The 27,892-nt window shown below is 34.8% G+C and overlaps 1 protein-coding gene across 1 annotated transcript in view; it reads right to left on the bottom strand.

The window, feature by feature from the left end:
• The window catches only part of LOC111514837 (A disintegrin and metalloproteinase with thrombospondin motifs 12), a 99,491-nt gene that overhangs the window by 40,364 nt on the left and 31,235 nt on the right, over positions 1 to 27,892 (bottom strand). Inside the window, exons 4-13 of the mRNA XM_074177345.1 lie at positions 24,619 to 24,833; positions 22,195 to 22,344; positions 21,973 to 22,119; positions 19,776 to 20,016; positions 18,632 to 18,841; positions 18,385 to 18,490; positions 15,975 to 16,099; positions 12,469 to 12,589; positions 6,529 to 6,655; positions 2,856 to 2,976 (exon numbers count right to left, since the gene is read on the bottom strand). Coding sequence (XP_074033446.1) covers positions 2,856 to 2,976; positions 6,529 to 6,655; positions 12,469 to 12,589; positions 15,975 to 16,099; positions 18,385 to 18,490; positions 18,632 to 18,841; positions 19,776 to 20,016; positions 21,973 to 22,119; positions 22,195 to 22,344; positions 24,619 to 24,833 — 1,563 coding nt within the window. The remainder of the gene's footprint in view (positions 1 to 2,855; positions 2,977 to 6,528; positions 6,656 to 12,468; positions 12,590 to 15,974; positions 16,100 to 18,384; positions 18,491 to 18,631; positions 18,842 to 19,775; positions 20,017 to 21,972; positions 22,120 to 22,194; positions 22,345 to 24,618; positions 24,834 to 27,892) is intronic.

Genomic DNA, 27,892 nt, shown 5'->3' with positions numbered 1-27,892 from the left:
CATCAACCGAATGCAACAAAATCATCAACTATTGATATAAAGATTGAGTTTGAGACGAGGAAGACCAAGTTTCCAGACAACACTAAAGTATATGCATTAATTTTGCATGATACAGTTTTAACATACAATGCATTGGATGGTTCAGTTCATAGCAGATATTGACACTTTTTTTTCACTCTATCATGTACTGTTTTATGATCTTTTTTTTTTTTTATTTGTAACTGACTTATATCATGTATTGTATTTTATATCATATTTATTGTTTTGTAATCATTTTCTATTGTATTTCATCAGATTTAAATAAATAAAACATGAAAATAATACAAAGTTTTTTATTTGACATTATTTATGATTCACAGGAACATACAGACTATCTAAAATAACTTCTTCCTCATAATCATCATTTTCGCGACCATCTTCAATTTCCTCTCGATTTTCATCATTCAATTCAAAGTGATGAATAATCCATTCTGGCAAGTATGGTTGGAGGCTATACAGGAATCTTCTTAGGTTCAGTTCAATCATAACCTCACAAAGTTGCCACAATTCCAATTCATTATCCAAAAATTTGTTGCAAACTTCTGCACCACTCCAATAGTTCTCAGCATCACGAAGGCATAATTCGATTTGTTTTTCATCATAGCATACACTCATATCATAAACGCTTGCATGTTCGGCTCCATCACCCAACACCTTCAATTTAGACGACAAATGTTGAACCGATGATTTGAGATCTACAATATCGACCCAATCTTGACTTGCGTACTGCATCCACATCTTTAAATGGTGGAACTGAAATCGAACAAAAAAAAAAAACAATAAGCAACCTCCAATTTTTCAGTGATATAATACTCACATTCCCATTTTACTTGTAGTTACAAAGTGAGTGTATTCAACTAAGTTAGTAATGTTTATATTTCCATATAATTATCATCTAATATATGAATATTAATAAAACAATAAGAAATTCATTATAATTACTATTATTATTCAATCATATTGAATTTGACTAGAGTTATCGTTTTCACACCAAAAAAAACTTTGTAAGCTATGACCTAAAGAAATTCACTATAAATTATTACTATTATTCAATCATATTGAATTTGACTAGAGATCGCGTTTTCATGCCAGCAAAACTTTGTTGGCTCTGTCCTAAATACATCATCGTATATTTACCACCTGATGAGTTGATACAAGATATATCGTCATCACTGAATTGCAACGAAATACGTTTTGGTAGCCATGTTTTAAATAATTTATCATTGCTCACATCTTGCAAAGTTAATAAAATTGATTTACCAAATCGTGTAGAATAAGTTGACATATTTTTAATTATGTACACTTCATCAATTGGCAATGATGATAAGGCCTTTTGCTCTAGTATTTCAACCTCCTGTACAATCAAATTATTAATTTTATTCAAGTCTACTTTTGAAACGGACATGATGAAAATATATATGAAAATATAAACAATTTCCAACAGACAAATACACTCACCGTCTTCCTTCTATTACGAACTGAATAACACTCTACCAATTGCTAACTGCTGCAGATATATTCGTCTACTGATTTCATAGTGTGCCAGGCATTTCTTTTATATTAAACAGTGTGAGTCACCCCCACCATGAAACCGTGAAAGATTCACATTGCTAGTTGCTATCCACTAGAGATGCCTGACGTCACAGCCAAGCCCATCTCCCAACTTGATGCGATAACAGTTGCCGGTACGAGCAAGCAGTGGTCGTTGCGGTCTCGGAGAGGGTAGACGCTAGGCAAACAGTCCTCGGCTGCCGTTGTGTCACCATGGATAGCGGGGCTAGAGCGAACCTTCATCGCTTCAGGAGAGGTGAGGGCAGACCGATGAATACGCATTACTCTGCCACACGTCGTGGAGTGAACATGTCGCTCTCTAGCCGTTGAACGGTTATTGCTGTGACGTCACTCCACTACTAACTTGGTGCCCTAACACCGATGGAGCATTTACTACTTGGAGGATCTTCGAAGTATGCAGACGTATGTTTGTACATAGACAAACAAGCACATGATGAAACCCTGTACCGTGCATTCTCCTACACACACACACACACATAAACACACAAAATCTCATATGAAAAAAAAATCTGAACGATCCATGCACCAGACACTTCAAGGTCACAACGCCTTGACTTCACTGCACAACAAAAAAACTTCACCAAACAACAACCAATAAAAAAAGCAATTAATACGTCATAGTGGTGGGGGGAGGCCGAGAATCAGCTGTAAACAACTACTGCGAAAGACCGAATTCTTGTGAGTCACGCGAAGTCGACTGGCTCGAATTCTCCTGCACACTCTCACAGACAGCGCGATGTTTCAACAACTAATTTTGAGAGATGTAGCTTCTACAGGATAGCCGTTATCAATCAAAGCTTGGGTATATACAACTTGTATATAAGAAACAGGACAAAATTCAAAATATTATTTGATGAGTTAGTTTAAATTATTTATGTCTAGATGGTAAGACTACAGACTTCCGTAGTTGTCGCTTGTCACCAGTTGGAATTGAGAAGTATCAGATGAGTTGCTTGGTTATCTACCTGTCTACATGTACAAAGCCAGGACGAGCCAGCTGTGGAACTACTGAACCGATTTTAATGATTCTTTCACTATTAGATAACTATATTATCCAGAAATACTGGAATCGGATCGGAATCTAAAGAGAATAGTCAATTATTTGGCAGCTGATTACCGGAAAAACAGATTTTAAACAGATAAACAGATTTGTTGGTCACTTATTTGTTACAAATAAATGTTATGGGTGATCACAGCTGATGAATTCATCGCTACTGTCGTTACGTATTTGAATGCATACTTACGAAAAAAATCAAGTCTTCAGGTATTGGACCACTTATTACCAGTGTCTCCCTACCTGGTTCCGGATGCGCATAAACACCTTCAACTTTTCCGAATTTTTTATCACCATCTCTATCTTCTATGCTGGAATGCAAAAAACTCCTGAAGTAATTCAAAACTCAAAAATAACTAAAAATTATTGCAGTTTTGTCATTCGTAGCCCGATACATTGTGTTTCGAATATTACAATCATTTCTAATTCTCTCCATCCGGTCTTTATACAATGTATATTTATTTTAGCAGAACCTTACTTCATTATCAAGTGAAAAACTGTGCACAATTCCATAAGTTTCAGTCAAATGAAAGAATAATGGTAGAAAAGAAAAAATACGAGATTATGTTATCACATCCATATGATTTTCTCTAATAAATTTTAAATATACTTATGTGTGCTTTTGTACACTTAAGATTTGTGTATATGTTACATATTTGAGGAAACTGAAAAGATGAAAGGAAAAATACTATGCTGATCATTCACAAATTGATTTCAATTCAAGAGCCACTGGTAGGTAGCTAGCTGTTTCAGCCTGTTATGCATCGTCAGTACCTCGTTTGAGGACAAATGAAAATATATATATATATATATATATATATATATATATATATATATATATATATATATATATATATATATAGTGATGAAGCAATACATATTTTTTTAATTCATTCGGAGTTTTCGTTTTCAGAAGTTTTTCAGAGTATTCGGTAGCTCATTGTGAAGTTTGATGCCTTAATGAAATCGTTTCATTTTCATTACTTTTAGAATATCTCATCGAATGGTTATGTTGCTCAATATCAATTTTGAAAGTCATAAATGAATGAGTTTCACTTTTTTTCGGATTTGAATGCCGTCGTTTCATTGAATTTCTTCCTGACGTTTAATCTTCCTCTGGAAGATGATCACTTGGTGATCGAAACACGTGTTGAGGTGTTAAAAATAATGATTTGGTGTTAGAAAAACCCCAGTGATATACCTTAAATTGATTTATTTTTCATTAGTATATTCCAAAATTCAATTTCTTATATTAGTATGGGGAATGTCAACACATTCCTTATTGAAATCAGTTGAAAAACTTCAAAACAAAATTATAAGGTGTATATACAAGTTGAACCACAAGGAGCCTACTGTTAACTTGTATAAACCAATAAAACTATTAGATTTGTCATCCTGAAATAAATTCAAATTATGTACTTTCATTCATTTGGCCAAAAATGAGCTCAAACATTCAAATTTGACTTTTGAAATCAATGGTGACCACCACAACCATTTGACAGGATATTCAGGCAATCTGAAATTGATGAAAATGAAAACAAATATTGGGCAAAAGTCTATTTATTATAAAGGTATCAAATTCAACAATGAGCTACCGAATGCTTTAAAAAAATGTATTGAACAAAAATTCCAGAATAATTTGAAAAAATATTTATTGTTTGTATATATATATAATATCTGATGAGTACATTTACGTTCATGTTGACGATCATATTCAAGCATATATGTATGTATATGTGTGTATATTTATATTTTTTTCATGTTTCAGTTCTGATGTATCTTTTTTTGTATGCTCTGTTCGTACTTAGTTATAGTTATTTTTTTAATCATTGTTTTTTCCTGTTATAAACATTTATGTTTCTTGGAAATATAAATTATTATTATTATTATAATTTCATTATGAATATTTTCAATTGATATAAATAAGGAATTCGTTGACATTTCCCATACTGATATTAGATATCAAAGTTTTGAAGGAACTGATGGAGAATAAATCAATTGGAGGTATAGTAATGGTAAACTTTTTTTTGAATTTCACTAGTTCGGACTTCCATTGTCTACTATATAAAATGATTTGAAATCCCCTATGAGTGGGTTTTCGGTATACCGATGTTTCCCACTTAGTGTCGGTCCTCTTCACCAAAACGTCTAAGAATGGCAATTCGTTGTGGATTTCCTTCTCCATTGTAAAAGTGATGGAAGGTCCCACGATGTGTTTCAGGAAGGCGTCTAGTTCAGTATTCCCATGGTTCCATATTATGAAGGTGTCGTCAACATATCTCAACCAGACTCGGGGTTTCTTGTGGACTTCTTCAATGGCCAGAGTTTCAAACCACTCCATATATATGTTGGCTATGACTGGTGAAAGTGGCGATCCCATTGGCAGTCCCTCATCTTGTGTAAAAAATTCGTCCTTCTGTTGGAAATAACAGTTTTGTACACAGCATCCTAGTAATTCCATAATTACTTCTATAGGTAGACTTGTTTTGCTTAAAATAATTGTTATTTCCAGCTATTCATTTTTAATTATTCTTTTTTAGTTGTTTCAGAGATTTCAAAGCATTTCATATAGTAGACAATGAAAGTCCGAACTAGTGAAATTCATCATGAAACATTGTCAATCACCTTCAAAAAATTTTTCATTTTGAATAACATCTCAATTACATGGAAGCAATCGTTTCTCTTCATTTCATTAGTTCTTCTATGATATAAGTTGAATTGAAATCTTTTGATGAATCTATAAAAAATTAAAAAGATTAGTTGAAAAATAACAATTATATTATTAAAAAAAACTGAAATTGTAGTGAAATAAAATACAAACAACAATCAAAAATTGAACTCATAACACGAGTTGATACTTAAAAATCATTAACAAGATATGGGAATTGAAAATTAAGATTCCAAACCAAGTTACTTTTGATTTTCAATTTTCATTTCTTGTTAATAATTTTTAATTTTCAGCTCGTGTTACTAGTTCAGTTCTCGATTGTTGATTGTGTTTTATTTCATTGCAATTTCAGTTTTTTTGCTCATGAAAAGTATTATTTTTCAGCAAATCGTTTCAATTTTGTACAGATTCTTTCAGGAATTTCAAATCAATTTATATTATATCAGACAATGGAAGTCCAAACTAGTGAAATGCACCACGAAACATTGTCAACCACCTCAAAACAAATCCTTCTTCCTTTTATTTGAATATGTTTTATGATGAATTTTCTTTCAGAAGGAGATCAGGAAACTTTGCACTGGGAGAGTATTCAATATTTCCATCAAATAATTCAGTTGGCTCTTTACATGGCAATATCACAAATCTATTCAATTTATTCAGATATCAAAGGAAAAAAAGTTATTTATTTTCATTTCTGAAGGGGTGCCTCTGAAAGGGAGACAGTGATAGACACGACTTTGGCTCCTTGTTATCTTCTTTATAATTTTTGCCAATATAATCAAAGTGTAAGTAAAAAACGCTGTAGCCACATATCGAGAACTTACTGATTGCCGTTCAAGTAAAATACTTTCTCGCTATATATATATATATATATATATATATATATATATATATATATATATATATCTCATCGAATGGTAATGTTGCTCAATATCAATTTTGAAAGTCATATATGAATCAGTTTCACTTTTTTTCGGATTTGAATGCCGTCGTTTCATTGAATTTCTTCCTGACGTTTAATCTTCCTCTGCAAGAGGAAGGAAAAAAAGTTATTTATTTTCATTTCTGAAGGGGTGCCTCTGAAAGGGAGACAGTGATAGACACGACTTTGGCTCCTTGTTATCTTCCTTATAATTTTTGCCAATATAATCAAAATGTAAGTAAAAAACGCTGTAGCCACATATCGAGAACTTACTGATTGCCGTTCAAGTAAAATACTTTCTCGCTCTTATCACTAATTGCCAGCGTATTCACTGAAGGCGCCAACTCTTTGATATCAATGTTCCTGCTGCCCTGCGGAATGGTGGCCACTTTTTTGTAATCTGCAACGGAGAATCAAACTGCAATTACTCACCCGAAAAAAAATCCTCCGAACGCACATAAGCAATTAATGTAGTTCATACGGACCATTTTATCGAATACCTGTCCGCTCAGAACAAAAATCACGCCTAAGGTGCCATTCGATTCGAATTATTCTCCATAAACTGTAATAAACTTTTGATGAATTGCAAAAAAAATAGGAAAGTGATGAACAATTGAGTAAAAAGAGCGTGATGGAATTTGCCATGCTTGTGTTTTGTCCTTGAAAAAAATAAGTTTCACTTGAATGAAAAATAGCCAGTTGGTTTTCAGCAAATATCTCAAAAATTATTTGAAATGTGAGCCTAATATAGATCCTTGGGGCAAACCAAAACCAATGCAACCTTAATTTTCACTGGTTCTGAAAATTTTCGAGTTTTCATTTTCCACATAATTATAATAACTCCCGACGCGATGGTACAAAAAACTTCAAAATAACTTTTCTGTGAATCTTTCTGCCACAATCTGAAAAATCAAAAACTGTAATGGAGAATTTCATACACGAATATAATATGATGATGATAATATTATAAGTTTATTCGTGTATGCAAGCTATAATATTTTAAAATACATACCCCATTATAACTGAGATATGAACCTCACCAAGAGAACTTGTTGTGGGGGGGGGGACTCCATTTGTGAACATTCGTTAACTTATAATTCACACAATAAACAGATTTCGAAAATAGTTCAATTTTGTTAATTCAGATAAATTTTTCTAAAAGTTTCAGTTTTCTAATTCCTGATTTTTTTGAAGATATGATTTTATTTCTTCCAATTCAACTGGTATTTCATCATTGAAATAGGAAATAATATATTAAAAAAGTTATTTGAGTTTTATAACGACTGTCATGTGTATGATCATTGAATTTGGTATTTTGTTCATTTTTGAAAATGATGATGATTATTCTGTGAATATATGATTAGTTAATGTCCATTTTTCAGTTCCTTCAATCAGCTGAATATTTACAATCTTCATTATGAATCAATTTCAAAAAAAGTGTTTTTCACACCACCCCAGCTCAAAATCCCTCATCTGAGATTTCATCAAGGAAAACTGAAAAGTCTCAAGTAAATGTATGTTTGAAAATTGTTTCACGAGTTCTGGAAAAAGATTTTTTTCACAATATAATTGACTTGATGATCCTATTTCAGATGTCATCAATCATTTTTCCAAAGATATTTGACAGAGTCACTTCAAAAAAATTGGAAATTTTTGAGAGGGCCTGAGTTAGGTCATCAGTTTTTATAAGAAGTGTACGGAAGACATCTTATCGAAATTGAAACTGATCAATACACTTCATTGTATAGTTTTCACTATAAAAGGTTTTACAAAACCCGCGACACGTGTTTCGCTATACCAAAGCTTCCTCAAACGTAAACTGAAAGTTACTCCTAAATTGCAACTATTTAATACTCTAACATATTACCTACTTGTATGCCTACAAAGTCAGGTATGATTTGATTGACTATATGAATAAATTTTTCGAAAGTACCGTAAATATACTTGACTATTCTTACCTAAGCAGATTCAATAATGGCGAATTATTCAGTTCAGTTTCATTTTTTGAATTTGTTCATTTCTATACTCTCCAATAGGTTGAGTTTCAAACCATTCTTCTGGAAATGGAGGGCCTTGAATTCATGGTTGAACTTATGTCCCTCTGTGATCAAATGAGTGGCATATGTGAAATGCATTTTTCCATTCTAGAAACTATTTTTGTGTTCCTTTATGCGGGCTTCGAATATTCTTCCAGTTTGACTTATATTAAATATCGGACATGACCCACATGATAATTTATACACTCCCGATTTTTCTGAAACTGAACTTTTATCTTTGTTATTCTCAATGTCCATTCCTAATTTGTTATTGATTCTGAAAGTAATATTTTCACCTTTGTTGTGTAGAAAATCTGAAATATTTGAAGTGGGTTGGACTAAGTAGGTTAAGGTTCTTAACTTTTATCCTCTTTTCTTCGAATTGGGTAAACTTCCTTCAAAGCTTGGCTGTATAACTTTTTTGATAATAAAGAATGTATTAGAATGCTATCGTAATCATTGTTGGCGGCTATTTGTTTCATTATGTTCAGTTCTTTATTGAAATTCGCCTCTGACTAGGGCACATTTATCAGTCTGTGTATCATACTGTTGAATGCTACTAGTCTAATGAGTTTTAATACTGTACTGCACTGTGTAAAGCTTCATGGATGAATAAAAATTATCTATCTATCCATCTATTTGTGCTGATACGTGTGGGTTGACGAATTATGAATGATAATATCTGTATGTGCTGGTTAACGATGAATTGAAAAATCATGTTTGTCGTTAACTTTTGTTATTGTCAAGACCAAAAAATGAATAGAGTCGTCATTTTTCATCTCCATGGTGAATGTGATAGGCAGGTGGAGAGAATTGATGAAATTCCAAAACTTAGTCAACTGTCTATTCGTTCAGTTTCAGAAAACTTCGGAGTGTATTAATTATGATGTGGGTCTCATACGATGTTTTATATAAGTCAAACTGGAAAAACGTTCGAAGCCCGCATAGAGGAACACAAAAACAATTTCCAGAATGGAAAAATTAATTTCACATATGCCACTCATTTAATCACAGAGGGACATGTGTTTAACAATTTCCAGAAAAAAGGTTTGAAACTCAACTTGTTAGACAGTATGGACATTATGGACAAATTCAATAGCTCATAATATCTTACGAACAATCAATCTGAACCGAATTATTCGCCATTATTGAATCTGTTTATTTCCAGGTACGAATAGTTAATATTTACGGTACATTCGACAAATTTATTCATATAGTTAATGAGTTCATACCTGACCTTTTCAGGTAGATTCATTCATTAGAAAGTAGGCATACGAGTAGGTAATATGTTAGAGTATAAAATGGTTGTAATTCAGAAGTAACTTTTAGTTTATACTTGAGAAAGCTATTGTATAGCGAAATACTTGTCATGCTGTTTGTAAAACCATGTATGGTGAAAATCAAACAATCAACTAAATTATTCAGTTTCAATATGGATTTTTCATCAAGTATTAGCCAGTTCTATTCACTTATCAAAATTTATTATTGAAAAGTTATTGCCAAACTACTGACTGATATTTTCAAAATAATAGTTTTCAATCCAGTCCAAGTTTCAGCTGTATATAAAATAACCGTAAAATCAGCAGAAGTGTGAGTTTTTTTTGGTTTCCAGTGAAAGTTTGCCTTTCATTAGCACAGGCTGTAACTGAATAAGTGTGAAACATTTGAAGAGGTGATTCCCATCGAAAAAAAGATAGGATCTTTCATATAAAGCAACTTCATTGAAGCATCTCTTGTTAAGATACAACCCCTTAAAGGGGGTACATAAAATGTTTATAATAATTTTCTCACAAGCACTGAAAAAGGTACAATATTGAAATTCACCTGACGTTTTGTACTACCAAAAAGACACTCAGCCAGTAATTTATTTGGTTTATCCCATGGTTGTAAGTAAGGGGTGGAAAACGCAACCCCTAAAATTTATTTCCAATGTAACTTTTCATCTTATCGTTTGTTCACCATTCATTTCCGATAGCCTGTTTCATTTTAAACAAAAAATGTCTCATGGGTTTTTTGCCCAAAATAAACCAGTTCGCAGCAAAAAATTATTTTACGAACAACTACAGAGATACATCGTGATAAATGCGAACTGGATTCATTGTTATTTTGTAGTTAGTACCTGCATTGAACGATCAAAGGGTATTAAACAAAATTAATTTATTAATAACAAAACACACAACAAGTAGAAATCATAGTAAATGTTCAATATGTCTACCTTCAGACATTACGCATGCGTCTAGACGTCGGCGCATTGAGCATCGCATTTGTTCAGATATTACTGGAAACTATCTGATTACCCTGCACGCATCGACGATGCGGTTTCTTAAGTCCTCTACATCCCGAATAGGAGTATGATAAACCAAATACTGTAAATGGTCCCAAATAGAGAATTCGAGAGGATTGAGATCCGGGGATCGAGCGGGCCAGTTCTGTGGTCCTCCTCGACATATCCACTGATTTGACGTGCTACTTGACTAAATGGGCGGGATCCCCATCATGCTTGAAAAACATATTCCTTCTGACGCCCAAAGGAACTTCCTCCAGCAGTACTGGGTGCACTTATCTTAAAAATTGAACGTATGCCTCACCATTTAATCGAGGAGGTAGAAAATGAGACCCAATTAAATCATCCCTAATAACTCCGAGCCACACGTTAAGAGAAAACTGTTCTTGATGGTTAGTTTCGACAGTAGCATGAGGGTTTTTATCAGCCCATATGTGCTAATTATGAAAGTTATTAATCTTGTCCCGAGAAAAACTATATTCGTCTGTGAATTCTATCGTCTTTAGAAAGTCACAATTTCTTCTAATCATTTCAAGCATCCAATTGCAAAATTCAAGACGGTTCGGAAAGTCTCGCGGTAACAGTGCCTGTACTCGTTACAGATGGTGAGGGTATAAAAGTTGTTCCTTTGAAATTCAAAATACCGTCATATGATCAACATTTAGCTGGAAAGCAATCTTTCTGTTAGTGGTAGTAGGTTGTTCTTCAATCAAATTAAGTAATGCTTCCTCAAGCTGTGGTGTTCGTACTTCTCGATGGCGACCACAATCCTGCGTTCTTTTGTCGAATGAACCATATTCTCGTAATCGTTGATGAAGTCGAACAAATATTCAATGCGAAGGATGCTGCCGTTGAGGATACATTTCAGCATATCTTCTAGAAGATTCTAACCCATTCCTCTGCGACAGACCGTAAACGTAATGCACATTTGTGTATGCTATTTTAATAACAAGTTAATTATTGAAGTAACAAATCAAGAACAGAACAACAACACACAATTAGTATTGATTCAATTTCGAAAATTCACAGACCGACAGCGTCATACCAATTTAATTGTCACTATCGCTACTAGCAACCTACTAGATAGATTAGTTTCGTATTTTCGCATTTATGACGATGTATCTCTGTAGTTGTTCCTAAAATAATGTTTTGCTGTGAACTGGTTTAGTTTGGACAAAAAACTCAGAAGACATTTTCTGTTTAGAATCAAACAGGCTATAGGTAATGAATTTTTGAATGGTGAACAAATAATGAGACAAAAAGTTACTTCGGAAGTAAATTTTAGAGGTTGCGTTTTCCATCCCTTACAACCATGGGGTAAACCAAATAAATTTCTGGCTAAGTGTCTTTTTGGTAGTACAAAACATCAGGTTGATTTCAATATTGTAACTTTTTTAGTGCTTGTGAAAAAAATTGTTATACAAATTTTATGTGCCCCCTTCAAGGGGCTGTATCTTAACAAGGGATGAAAGATCCTATGAAAGATCCTATCTTTCTTTCGATGAGGAACCACCTCCTTGAATGTTTTACACTTATTCAGTTACACCCTGTATATTGAATAGTGAAATGAAGGATAGCTATAACAAATAGTTTATATTTTCATTGCTTTTGTGTTGCCGCTGTTCACTTCCATATTTAATTTTCAATCAAAATGTTCTTTTTTCTTTGAATAAACACATGGTACCTTGTGGAACCCCACATTGAAACAATGTTGGATCACTGAAAACATCTTCAATTTGAATTTGTTGTAACCTTGTCAGTCTCTCTTCAAAACATTCTTTAAGTTTTCAGATAACCTTTCGAATCGGATGACACTTCAATCTTGATTTTCAATCTTGCTTTCGGACAAAATGGCAGTTGCGAACTGGACTAAATATAATTTAAGTGTCTCACCACGAGCGCCGGTATCTTTATAAACCTCTTCGATAATTTTACACTGCGTTCCATCACCATTACAAATTCCGCATACATCTTCGACAGCGTCGGAGTCGAGCTGAAAGTCGCATCCGACTTTCTGAAGAAACAAACAGGTAAATTATGGGGTAATTATTGGTGAAAAATTGCCCGAGCCGTGCAATAAATTGATGTGGGATCAAAAGATCTCATTCCCAGAAATGCGCCGGCTCTTTGACTATGACAGATATTTGTATCATGTGGTGGAATGTAAACCATGTATCTGAAATTCTACTCATGAATAAAAGATGTGAACACAAACATTTTCAAAATTTTTCAGAAAGCCCAATTTTTTAATTCTCTCACAAAACACGATGTTAGATAGCTAAAGAATTCCTGAACGAAACAAGCACTTTTTCCAGTCACCAGAAATGCAATACTCACCTAGACGCGCTCTTCACCTACCAAGTTGGTGTCTTCAGTTGATGAAGTCATCATCTGGTTGGTGTCTTCAGGAAATGAAGCCTCCATCTCCTGTTCAGAAACAGGCCCCCGGCGCAGACCACACGGCGCTCACCCAATGAAGTTATAGGTCAACTACTAAATTCCGCATCTGCGCGTAACAGGCATTGGCCGGTTTCAAGTTAGATGTGTGGTAGAGGTGTCTCGCAAGAGCCCCTCGAAGATTACGTTGGAAAGATAGCTTTCCTCAGATGAGTTACCCTTGAGGTAATGTAAGGAGACACCCAAATATTGTTGGTGAACCGCCCTATCCCGAACCTACACGGGTAACGGGTGCGACGTCTTCGACATAAGACGTTTGGTAGAGGTCGCTCGAAAGAGTCCTCGACGGTTACTCATCAACCGTCGGAAAGGGAACTTTCTCAACATGAGTTCTAGGGTGACACAAAGGCTGGAGGCTAGTGAGCCTTCATCTTCATTGGCGTTGGCTACTTGGGGGCAAGGTTTCGCTAGCGGGTGAATGGAACGGAACACGTGAATCATGGGCACATGCAGCCTCTCAATGGGACTCTGGACAGTTGTCGTTGTTCCGTGATTTCCGCCTGCTTCTGTTGATCCAAGCGTTCGAGGTGTCGGGGCTTGTGGAGATACTAGTATCCGAGCTCAGGATCTTGGCCTGCCATTTCAAGGGACGATGTACCCAATCGACTTGGTAGGTCAGGAGGGGCACATGTGCCACCAAAGCACTCTCAGTGGAAATATGAGCAAGCTAAAGTGAGGGCAGGTTAGCGTGGGCTGAGGGGCGGTACCCGCAGGATTTCTCGAAAATCCACCCCATTCACACGCGAACCGCATCAATGACAGAAGATACCGTCATCATCTAGTGAACTCGCTGTCTTGATTAGTGAAGTACGCGTCGAGAAGAGTATTGCATTTCTGGTGACTTGGAAAAGTGCTCGTTTTGGATTCGTTCCACGTCAAAAGTTTCAGATTCACCTTTTAGCATGAATAGATATTGAATGATCTTTAGAAATGATAAAATATGTAGACAATATCTTTCACCATACGACACAATAGCACATCAATTCATGATATTGATATTTCATGAATCGATCAGGATATTCAACTATGTTAATTTATCAGTTCTCTTGTCTTATATATTCTGGATCAATATGGTATTAGAGATATTGCACATAAATAACCCACATATTTTCTAAACAATCGGATCCAATATGTGTCAATTATTTAAAAATGAAAATGATTCAAAACAAGTCTCTTCTGAGAATTTGTCGATAACAATGGTAATATCGGAGGGTTCCAACTTGAAACCAATGTTATTCATTGTACATATCAATCCTCACTATTTATTGAAAAAAATCCACATCACTCATACTATTGAAATTCCTTTGTTCATATCTTGAGCACTTTATCTTTTCCCTTTAGTTCAAATCTATTTTTCAAGAAACATCAAATGGTCAGATCACAACATGCTCAAGTTGTTAATCATTCAAGACATGTCATCTGTTCATGCAGAGTTTCAACAGCAGTTCCATCAGATGCATAAAATTGTATTGTTCAACAAGTGCAGAAAGTAACCTATTTCATATTATATTGTGTGCGATTTGCGGCATGAGTGAATACGAGTGCCACAATCACACGAGTGTGAAATGGGTTATCTGAACGAGTAGCACACCATGTTTTTTTACGAGCAAATCACAAATAGAAATAATGATAATGATAACAAGAATAAGCAAATGTATGTGGTCTCCTTCAAAAATATTAAAAATTTTGAAGCGCCTGACCTTCTTTTTTCTCAGGTCGAATGGACTGAAGTCGGAAACTGAGAGGTTCATCATGATATGCTAGGATGGTGTTTTCAACGCCTCAGTCTACCGAAGTCGCGTGATGGACATAGAGTTGTTGACACAAAGTGCAGGGTCTGCCTGATGCACTTGCTGTCAGCATGACCAGCATATGCGGTCTCGGCCTACATCCATCGATATAACGTGGCACTAAAGATGCTCCATTACCTCCTACGGCACTCTTACGGTATTGATGAGACACTGGTGTTGTTCTACGCTCTAGGAGATATTGAATCCGTGTGGATAACGACAAGTGCCGAATTCATTGGAACTATTTCTATGAGCCTGATGAAGTCCTTCTCGACCACCAGATCAAGACAATATTTGTGGTGGAGTTTTCAGCTCCTGGCGAGAAAGATACCACCGAAGACAGAAGGAAAAACGAATAATATATCGAGATATGTTCTACAATCTCCGCAGACTATCCGGACCACTCTGTCGAAATGGTTGTTCTGATTACTGGAGTCCTTGGTGGTTTGATGCCCTCTCTACTCTCAAATTTCAAACTCATGCCGGCTTGCCGCACTGAGGCAGAAATCTCAGCTGGACAAACACAGAAGGATGTGCGCTTACTCATGACACATGATTCTCAGACCCAATGATCACTTAACCCACGGTGTGGGGTAATGCATATTTGAGAACTTTGTTCGATAATCAGAAGTTTCCAAATATGTTTTGCGTAATAAAACGTGTTATCACCCAGACTATTGTGGATACTAACAATCGAAACGTCGTGACATAACTTGATTTGGAATCTTTTTAATAATTTTCAATTGTTCAGCTTTTTTAATATTTCAATTTTTATCAATTTTAATTTTTTTGGTTGTTGTTTGGTTTTATGTTATTTCTTTGTAATTTCAGTTTTTTTTTTTTGTTCAAATAAAATTGTTATTTTTAGTTAATCTTTTTAATATTTTTTCAGGAATTTCAAATCAATTTATATTATATTAGACAATGGAAGTCCGAACTGATGAAATACAAAACATGTTACATGGAAAAACCATTGTTTTTGACAAACAGAAAAAGATATTTTTTCTTTATCGTTCGATTCCAATTCATTTCGAGACAAATATTATCAATGAAAACGAGTAATAACTTTCAAACATTTTGCTTCAATAATTGTTTTCGTAAGACTTTTCTTGGTAGAAGTGAAAACATGATTCTTGATACTGAAATACTCACACGACATACTCCACTGATACACCTATTTTTCGTTCCGGTTTTACAAGATGTTCCATCTTTGACTCGTGGTTCCAGTTTAGCATAAGCATTTTCCTCATTGCTGCAGTACAAAACACAGGGTTCATCTGGAACAGATAAAAGTTTCGAAAATGATCGTGAAAGTTTTGAAAGTGAATTATCGTCAAGAATGGTCATTTTCCGATCAGATCAGATTAGTAGAAGATTAGGAAATTATATCTTCGACATTATTTCTTTCAGGTGTACATAGCTTCAGAGTATCATCGTGAGGAATAATCCAATACTGATTTGACTAATTGCTTTTGCTTTCGCAGCCAAGGCTTTTGTGTCACTATTTTCATTCGGATCTGAAAGCTCGATTTTTTGAATTTCTAACGTTTCACTGACGCGAGTGGCTAGCTTTTTCATAGGTAAATTTATCTTGAGTTTCTCTCCGATGACAATACACAAATTGTGGGGATACTTGAAGACTGGCTGTGATTCAAATTATCTGAACAATTCATTCAGGCCAGCCTCAAATTACCTACACTGTAGGATAATGGACTGACAACATTGTAAATATATCCCGGAAGTTATATCGCCAACAGCATATGCAGGAATGACTTCAGTGAAGAATGCTGCACTGACACCTGTCGTGTATAATCCAACGTCCTTCGTGGTATAAATCAGGAAGTAATTGTTTTCTGATAGGTGTCAGTCCGTTATCCTACAGTGTAGGTAACTTTAAACTGGTGTGAACAAAATGTAATCTAAAGAAGGGAGAAGAAATGTGAAGGTCTTGAGACTGATTATTCACAGCTTTGTAATTTACACAACTTAATACCATTCTTTTCATTTGTACACAACTAATAAAAATAATATCAAAATTATTCAAATTCTATTGAATCTGTTGAAAATATGTTATTTCGTTAACCAGCAGTCGTGGATATACTGCATGCTTAGGGGAAGATTGGTATATACAACTATTATGGGGGAAACAGTCGTGGCCCGGGTAGCAAGGGGCTGTCCCCTCTGTTATGGAATCTTGTAATGGACGAGCTACTATGTATCTTGGACCATAATGGATATAAAGCACTGGGCTATGCAGACGACTTAGTCATCTTAGTCCAGGGTAAATACAATAATGTAGTGAAGGGATGTATACAGCAGGCCCTGAACATTATAATAAGCTGGACCGACGGATAAGGGCTTAACATAAGCCCATCCAAATCGACCATAGTAGCATTCATCAAGAGGACTGAAACGGAGGGTGTCAGACCTCTAAAACTTCGAGGTGAAGAAATACAAGTGTCGTGGGAGAAATATCTAGGAGTAATCCTAGAGTCCAAACTGACCTGGAACCAACACTTGAACAGGATAAAGAGGAAAGCGGAAATAGCACTGTACACCTTTAACACAAACTTCACGGCCAAAATCATAAGTCGTGAAGAGTGGAAGACCATTAGTCATCCCGAAAACATGTTTGAAAGAAACACCTGTTATACAGATGGATCGGAGACCAAACATGGAACGGGAGCTGGAATATACCGAGCGGATAGATATCTAAACTACAGCTATCCGATAGGACTATACACGTCCGTCTTTCAGGCGAAAATGGATGCTTTCTTGCAGTGTTCAAGGCTTATTAAACTGAGACTTCAAAGAAATGAGCGGATCAGTATTTTTCAGACAGCAAGAGCGCACTAGGGGTCTGACAAACCAGAAGGTGACATCCAAACTGATCTGGGAATGCCATGAACAACTGAATGAACTAGCAAACAGGAACAAATCAACTTTGTACTGGTTGCCAGGGCATTCAGGAATCACAGGTAAAGATAAAGCTGATGAATGCGCTAGACGTGGATCGTCAACTTCACATACAGGACCTGAACCAGCTATGGGTGTACCAAAATCATTGGTACGGAACCAGATTAGGACATGGACCAATAAGAAGCAACTCTGTGTGCTTCTGGAGAAGAGTACCTGGCAACAAACACAGTAGAACCTTCATTTGGGAACCGTCCGAGAAAAGAACCGAAGAACTACTTCAATATAGTAGGGATCGGCTTAGAATAATTACAGGGTTACTAACCGGTCATTGTCCGCTTAGAGGACACCTGAATAAAATGGGTATGTACAGCGGAGACCTCAGCTGCAGATTATGCAACGAAGGGACAGGCTGCAGTGTTTTCTGGAGACTTGGACTAAATGAACAAGTCAGATAGCTCCCAAGGTACAAAAAAAAACCAGCAGTTGTCCTCTAATGAACAACTACCCTCAAAAGTTGGAACTTGTGCGAACTAAGGATTAACGACGTTTCATTTTTTTCAACGTGCGATTTTTAATATGGATAAACCTAATCAAACAGCCACCATATCAATATTTCTAACATTGTTCGTTGTATAGATGTTACCTTTTTCAAACTGTGGTGTCCAGGTATGTAATTTTCCATTGAACGGTTTCTCATTGTGCTCCGTGCATTGGACCTCTCGAAAAGATGGTTGATCCGGTGGACAGGGCTAAAATAAAAACTAGTACAAGGTATCACTCTCATTCAGTATATCAACAATATAGCAACAAAGCTGAATTCTAGATTACTTAGACATGAGTATTTCAGCCAGTCCAATAATCTCAAACAGTTTTCTTTGTTTATTACTCACATCTTTATTACATATTTTATATTTTTTTCTCTCTCCAAGGCAATATCTTCCTCCATATTGCGGTACAGGATTGTCGCATTCTCTTTGAGATATTGACACGCCTCCTCCACATGTTCTAGAGCAACTAGACCAAGAACCATATGAACCCCATCCTCCATTGATTGCTTCAGGACGCTCTCCCACTTCTATACACTTCTTGTGAAAACACCACTGAAATAAAAATAATCACTTGTATGGATCAAATTCTGAGTTACTTTAGCGCTCATCAGTGAGTAAACACAATTCCTTCAAATTAAATTCAATTCGGACCATAGATATGGATTCTTGTCTCTGGATCTGCATTCGATACTTTGAATAACGAAATACTGCTTGAATATCACTAGTTCGGACTTCCATTTTCTACTATATGAAATGATTTGAAATCCCTGAAACAAGTAAAAAAGAATAATTAAAAAAAAAATAGTTGAAAATAACAATTATATTAAGCAACAATAAACCTGAAATGAAATGATAGTGAAATAACCTACAAGTAAAAAAATATAATAATTGAATAAATAAAAATTAAAGGAATGACCAACTCCCGCCAAAACGGTCATCTCTCACGGAATCAGTGAAGCGGAAAATGGAAAGTAGAGAAAGTGAAAGTATTTCAACGGCCTATAAAATAGTCATCTCTCGGAGGAATCAGTCCAGTCATCACCCGAAGACGATTGTAGATACCAACAATCGAAACGTCGTGAACTAACGTGACTTGGAATCTCTACACTTTTTATTTTTATTATTTTCTTTTTTTTTTTTTTTCATTCCTTTAATTTTTATTTATTCAATTATTATATTTTTTTACTTGTAGGTTATTTCACTATCATTTCATTTCAAGTTTATTGTTGCTTAATATAATTGTTATTTTCAACTATTCTTTTATAATTATTTCTTTTTTACTTGTTTCAGGGATTTCAAATCATTTTATATAGTAGACAATGGAAGTCCGAACTAGTGAAATTCATCACGAAACATCACTGCTTGCACAGTGTGTATAGGGCTAGTACACGTATCGATTGTACAAACAGAAAAATATCATCGACAATTTGTACAATCACTGAGTGTTACTACAGGAATTGTAAAAATATAAGAAAATATCACTCACCTTATTCTTTCCGCATTTTGTACCATCTTGTGGAGGCTCCTCATCTGATAAACAAGAATCCGGAGTTGTTTGACAAAGTAACATTTCACAAAATTTGTCTTCGTCTGTATGACACAACTTAGAACCAGGAAACTGAATATCACATTGGGCTTCAGCATCATAGATTGTGCCAGGAAGGGCATATTTATAAGCATAAAGAGATGTTTGGGGTTCATCATTAAGGCAATCGCCAAGGCTGTTTCTGCAAAAATTAAAGAAATTAAGAAGGAAACACAAAATACCTAACAGATTATCTTCAAGAACATTTCCATCATCTCTATTTGGTCAACTGAAATGTAAAAGAATGAATCAGTCTACTTCGTGTTACAGTATAATGGCACTGAAGTGGATTGTAGGTTTTTAATCCTTTCAAAAAATAGTTATCTGTTCTTCGCAATTAGTGGGATACTGAATAAACTCATTAAAATTGGTTTTCCAAATGGCATAAAAAGTACCCACTAGCAAGTCTAGGTGTACTCTAACGACTAGGAGAATTAGCTTGAAGTAGAGGGTATAGGTATAAAGATTTTTGAGGTGATATAACGAACCAGCTATTTTTAAAAGAGTGGTGAATTTAAGGCCTTACATAGACAATATTTTGTCCATTTGGACCTTGTATTTTTTTTCAGGAAGGTATATCATAATGATGGATAAGGATTCATCTGAACTAAGGCTATAACCATTCACAATATTTGTAGATAATGTATGTGTTACCTCATAGTTGCAAATGACAATGAATTATAGTAAACTACTTGACTAGAATCCTGAATACCCACTTATTTTATGAACTGAAAAATTATTTAACGTCTGTTATAGTAATGAGAGAGGTGAAGGATTCAAGACAGCAAAGAGTTATTGGCTCAAAGGAGAATGTGGCTGTAAGGTCCAAAGACTATGATTTTTAGACAGTGTATCAGTACAGTACAGAGAATTGAAATATGAAGAAGTTCTGGAACTATCAACCATGATTCATAGACTGAGAAGCAATCAGAAGAAAATGAAAAATCTGAAGTTGATGCAACAATTGATGCAACAAGTGATGACAGCATTAAGGATTACCAGCTCACCAACAACTTCATAGAACTAATTTTTTTCCTCGGCAAGTGTTTTGCTAACTAACTTGGCATCTTCAGAAGATGACACTGGTGCAGTGAAGAAATTCATTGCATAACAAAATCGAAGATATCACAATAGATCAAGAATCTATGGGGAAAATTCATGTCCAAATGGTGGGTTTATTCATGAAAAGAAACCTCCCGATTTTGTACGTTATAGCCTGTATGTTATATCCTGAATTCTTTTTTGAGTTCCTTAGGTATGATGAGAAAACATTTTTTGCTTAGATATAAATTCAACTGTATAGATTATAGAATATGGTATTTGATACCGTGGAATAAGGGGTCACTATGAGAGTTTTTATTTTTCGAGATATTCCATCAAAATGAAATAACTTGAATCATTATTCGTTGATTGTTTGGAAATCTACAAATATCTTTTTTATCCAACTAACACTTCATTGTGAGATTTCCATTTAACGGTATACAAAACCGCCACACGTGTTTCATTGAACAAAAGCTTCATTGGGCGTGTTCATACTCATCATATAGTCAGCATAATCAATTTCACTAGTTCGGACTTCCATTGTCTATTATATAAAATGATTTGAAATCCCTGAAACAAGTAAAAAAGAATAATTAAAATGGCTGGTCATCACCCGAAGAGGATTGTAGATACCAACAATCGAAACGTCGTAAACTAACGTGACTTGGAATCTCTACACTTTTTTATTTTTTATTATTTCTTTTTGCATTCCTTTAATTTTTATTTATTCAATTATTATATTTTTACTTGTAGGTTATTTCACTATCATTTCATTTCAGGTTTATTGTTGCTTAATATAATTGTTATTTTCAACTATTCTTTTTAATTATTCTTTTTTACTTGTTTCAGGGATTTCAAATCATTTTATAGACAATGGAAGTCCGAACTAGTGAAATTCATCACGAAACATTGTCAATCACCTTCAAACCAGCATAATCAAGTTTGAACATGCTCGAGAACGCTATTGTATAATAAAAAACGTGTTGGGGTTTTGTTAACTGTTCAGTGATGATCTCATAATCTATATTTTTATTATATTTGAATCATCATTCCTTACTCAAACAGTGCGGTGATGAATCCTCTACTACACGTAGACCATTTCGTTGTGAAAACGTGGACATAAGGCGCCATAACGAAATATGATTCATCTTTGTCTTGAGCAGCGCAGGAAGACTCGCCTTCTTTGTCATGAGAGCATCCCATTCTGGAAGAGAACAACTGTGAGGTGAGATTGTCACACTCGAATTTCTTCTGTAGTGAGTGGAAAATACATACGTACACGTGTCCCATTTCATGGGCGACTACAATTCCTAGAACCAAACCTCCGTCCTCATTGATTGCACAGTTTTCGTTGGAAGTGCAAGCAGCTGCAACGTATGCTAGACCCATCAAGCCGCAATCTGCTCCTGCATCAGCGCAGATATCATATCTGAAGAGAATTAGATTTAATGGGGTCTCGATTATTCATTCCATACTGAATTATATTTCGTTTTTAACAGAAATACCTAAATAAATCATGAAATCATTATTCATTAATTAATCAGTTATTCAGCACTGACAACAAAGTTAAATGAGAAAATGGTGTCGAAAAAATTTCAAATAAAGATGCAGAAGAGTTTTACTAAAATCAAGAAAGCAGTAAAAGATAATTGAAAATTATCCTAACGTGTTAAAAGGTAAGACTCCGTTAGTCCTAAGCTCGCACAAGTTTCTCAACTTCTGAGAGTTGTCGTTCGTATGGAGCCGACAGCTGATTAACGGAAAAACAGAAACAGAACAGATAGAAAGACTGAAAGAAAGAACAAAAAGAAAGTGTTCGACCTTCAACAATTGAAACGGCAAGAAATGAAACGAAAAGAAGATTATGTATGAACTCAGAGAAAAAAAGATCAGTTGCTAGAAAATATTTCGCATATGTACAAGTAAAATGTCACAAAAATTTAAATTGACGCAAATTAAAATATATAATGTTGTTATTATGAATAGTACAGCTATTCATCTGAAGAAAAATAGTTAGGAAAGATCATGGTAGTGGATCTGAATCGACTGGTGTACCAGCTCCTGAAAACTGATCTTCAGCCAGGAATATATGAACTGAATCTTTTCATATTTTTAATGATCGATATCAACTATCAATGGAATGAACTGTTTCTTCAAACTGACGATATATTGCCATTTCGTTGATGATCATTTGGAATTCTAGTGATATATCTAGGAAATTGTAATATTCAAAGTTATATCAGAGTGCCTGGTTTCAGATAAATTGTATAAGAACATATCCTATTGCTGAGTATAGCTGAGAGGTGAAAAATGCTCACATCTGGTCGGAAGCCCATGAATTTTGAATAATAATCAGTACTTATGTGAAGTAACAAATTTTCTTCGGTACTATAATCGAGAACGAATCGAAATTGAAAACATTCACTTCCTCTCACCTCTCTTCCGGAAGAAGGAAATATTAAGAGCAGATAGTTGTTGGTTCACAGATGGATCAAAATCCCCTTCGATTCCGGTGCAGGTGTTTTCAATCGCAGACCCAGGACAGAGATATCACCCTGTCTAGGAACTAATGCGACTATATTTCAAGCGGAAATTTATGATATTGAATTGTGTGCGGAGAGATTGGGAGAATCCAACCTCATACACAAGTCAATATTCTCGGACAGTCAAGCGACGTTGAAAGCTCTTGGCTCCTACCAAGCAACGTCTAAATTGGTAGCAAATTGCCAAAAACGACTTTCCTCCATAGGAAGACTTAACAGACTGTCTCTGATCTGGATTCCTGGCCATACTTGCCTGGAAGGCAAGTATGGCCAGGAATGTGTGTATAGGTGTGAGCCACAATGAACCCTTGCGGGTTGCAGGGTTCTGTTTCTTGACGAAGAACAAGCGTCTGCTAGTTTGATGTACGTCTTGTGGTATCAGTCAGAGAAATAGTAGTTTTACCAACGTTGAGAGAGATGAATTTGTCGTATTCCATTTTGAAGTATTTATTCTGCTGTTGTTGTTTGGAGGTCTTATGCAAGACCAGAATATCAGAAGATTGAGTAGCCAACGTAATGAAGCATTTATATTCCGAAAATTAGATCGTTGATGCATCTTATCTTGAGTTATGTCACACAAGAACCGTCAATAACTTGACGATATCAGAACGGATGTCAACAAATATTGAATACGTTGCAAAGTTATTAGACAAATAACGAATAAAGATAAATTCGGCCCAACCCCAAGGTATTTTATAGAAGAGATCTTCATCAATAGTTCAAAGGACCTTCAATATTAGCACCTCTGAGACTAGATCACCATCTAACAATGAATATTATACTAGTAATTAAGCTAGAACTTACGGCACACTGCGATGTTAGGTCATCTAATGATGATATAAATGATCTAGCAACGAGAAAGTAGTATTTTTGAATGACTGAATGGAATTGTTGATTTGATACGTGATCATACATGAGAGAGACATGTTTTTGATCATTCAGTCGTAAGAAACAGAAAACGGATATTTTTGTATGTGTGTTCATCAATGAAGAGACCTTCCAAAGGAGTCATTTTATGAACGTTGTCTCGCATTAGAATGATTGCAAGCTGCTGGATATAACTCAAGATTAATATCGAACAATCGTGAAATGTAATAGTCATAAATTCTCTTCATGTGAAAACTAACATCTAACACCATAAATCCAGATTGAATAAATACCTTGTGAGCAAAACGGCGATATCGTGATGATTTGGATTCTCGATATCTTTGGGATTTATTTTCTCTTGCCACTTGCAGAAACTGGATAATGTTTTATCAGCATCAGTGTTGATGACGAGGTCAATTTCCTCTTCCTCCTTCTCAAGATACATTATACGCACAACAACTACATCCATTTGGTTTCCACTCGACGAGTCGTGATAGAAATCAGCTACCTGTGAGTGAATGAAAATATAATACACAAAGACAAATACAATCCATTCAACTATATATATATAATTGCAGAGGCCTTCCTGGTGGGGTGCTAGGTTGGATTTTAACTGACTTGAAACACAAGAAATCATCCAGTTCGATACTAATCGTTATTTATTCGACAACTAAGTCGACAAACAATACTTTACTAGAAACAAAAGTTTTTATATGCTGAACGTGAATTGGTATCAGAATTGTTTTAGTTGATGAGTCCCTTGGGATAATTCAAGTAAACGTACAGAAATATCATTTTTTTCCAATATATTTGAGGTTATGTTGCATTCCAAGGTTTTTGTTCCTCGTACACGAGTACTAAAAGAACTATTCAATTCTTCAAAAAACTATTGCGACTTACAATTTGTTCAATTCTGATTTAAATTTTGAATTTAACAGTTGGTTTCTAATTTTGAAAGAGCAAACTAGCCCTTTTCTTACTATTAATTTCTGGGATAGATACAAGCTAGTGACATAAGTGAGTTTTTGGCTCCAAATGAAGCAACTACTGTACAAAATATGTTTTTCGTCCTACTCCTCTATAAAGAACACACTTTTCGACCCTCACATCAGGAAGGAAACTCATACCCCCCCCCCAGGAGAGTGAAAAGCACTCTCCTCCCTAGAGTCGCAGCATATTCCTAAACCAAAAATATACATATCTAAGAATCCTGAATTCGCAATTTTTATTCAAACAACTAATGTTGAAGTAACATTCATGTTTGACGTTTGCCAGAATGCAGGACATAAGTAGGTATAGTCGAAGTAACCGCTATGGTGAATAGTTAACGGTGTCGGCGAAAGCCAAAAAAACCAATACAAAGAAATGATGCCGCTGTCAACTAATCCAAGTGGACTGAAGAGTTGGCGAAAAGTATTGGATAATTGTTACTAACCGAGTTGTATGAATGGCTAAAGAGTGATAAAATTAAATTTGGTGTCATGTTACGGTGACGAATAGAATGCGAGCCGTCATGTTGTCAATGTTTAGTTCAGGAACTGATCCCGATTTGAGTGTTGAAATTCAATATTGATGCAGTTATAATTACTTGAAATTTCTGTTATCTGTTCAAAATGAGGCGTCCTTGGATAAGTACTAATAGTAATAACGAGTGTAATAACAACGCAGACTCTTTCCTAAGTAGTGATTCCAATAGCGATGGTAAACAATGCGAAAAAGAGATACCAGAGAGTATGTTTCAATGTATATAAGAATCTACATCTCAAGTTTGGTTCCTAGGGAAACAAACTATCACAAGCAACATCAGATTTGACCGAAATTCCTTTCTCAACTGTACGTTAAATGGTTAAAAACAAACCTTATGAACTCAAGACACGACAACCAAACCCTTTAGATGTTCATCTAATAAAATCATTGAAAAAACAATATACGACTGTTACAAAAGCAATGAGATACCTACAATTGAAATCTTATGGAAGAAACTGAATACTTCCGGCCATTACGTGAGCTGCCGTGACAAAACTCTTTAGAATTGGATAAAGAAACTAGGATTTAGATTCAAAATGATAAATAAACTTCAAACAGTTATGGAAATCAGAAAAATAATGGAATTGCCTAAGAAATACTTAGAACACATAACGGCAAATTTTCTATTTGGACGAAACTTGGTATGACACTCACGACACAGTTACGAAAGGGTGGACTGATAGTTCGAGAATGTGTACGCCTAACAGGCCTGCAAACAAAGGATCGCGAGTAATCATTGTGCATTGCGGAGGAAGTGAAGGATGGGTTCCAAATTCTTTGAAATTATTTGGAAAAAACTTGAGTGTTGAGTATCATAAGAACATGGAAGCTGATATTTCTGAGGAATGGTTTGAAAACACATTGATCCCAAATTTGGATGCGAATAGTATAATATCTATTGACAACGCTTCCTATCATTCGCGACAGCTCATCAAAGTACCGAATGAAAATTCGAGGAAAGATGAAATACAAAGTTTTTTAATAGATAACAATTTGTATTTTGAAGGTAACTATACCAAAAACCAACTACTTGAAATTTCACATACAAAAACATTTGAAAAAGTGTATGACCTTGAGATTATTGATGAAATGTATGGACACACCATACTGAGACTTTCCCCCTATTTTTGTGTTTTCAATCCCATTCAGTTGATTTGGGGAAAATTGAAACAAAGCATCAAGCGTAAAAATAATTTTCCAAAATTTGGTAAGAAGGTAAGACTGGCATAAAAGGATTTAAAAAGTAATTTTACTTGAAAAAAAGACTATATGGAGATTGGACACTTCCATATTAATGGTGGAAATAAATTCATTATTGATTTAAATGACGACAGTGATAGTGAAACAGAGAATATGGAAAAGGAATTATCAGAAGTTTTCAAAGAAAATTTGTGAAGTATTTTTGAAGCCATGTGAATTGTATTCACAAGGCTTCAAAATACAACGAATGTGAGTTGTATTCAAAAGTATTTTCAAATATTACCCTGTTATTTGAATCCCCAGGTAGCTATAGCTGCCTACGTGGTCATGTTAGATGTAGCCTGGGAATTTTAGGTCTTCTTACTGGAACCACAAATGTGCGGTTGGCTCCTGTTGTTGACTCCGTGCGTATGTGCTGTATCCTACTTTCGGCAAACAAGTGTTGCCCATCTTTACACTTGGCTGCACCGCGCTGATGAGGCCAATAGCCCGAAACACGTATATATATAATATATTAATATATATAAATATATATATATATATATATATATATATATATATATATATATATATATATATATATATATATATATATATTAATATATATTAATATATATAATATATATAATATATATATATATATATATATATATATATATATATATATATATATATATATATATATATATATATTAATATATCAATATAAGTCACAAAAAGGATTTGAAGCTTTATAACTCCTATTTAAGCTGCTGCTAAATATGGCATCATATTTTGGGGAAGCAGTTCTGATACGGAAAAAGTGTTTATCATTCAGAAGAGAACGTTAAGAATAATCTT

This window comes from Leptinotarsa decemlineata, unplaced genomic scaffold (genome assembly GCF_025532065.1).
Source record: "Leptinotarsa decemlineata unplaced genomic scaffold, Ldec_3_MD MMD2_tig00002974_RagTag_RagTag, whole genome shotgun sequence".
Lineage (NCBI taxonomy): Eukaryota > Metazoa > Arthropoda > Insecta > Coleoptera > Chrysomelidae > Leptinotarsa > Leptinotarsa decemlineata.
The sequence above is the reverse complement of the archived record's forward strand: the minus strand, read 5'-3'. Positions and strand labels throughout refer to the sequence as shown.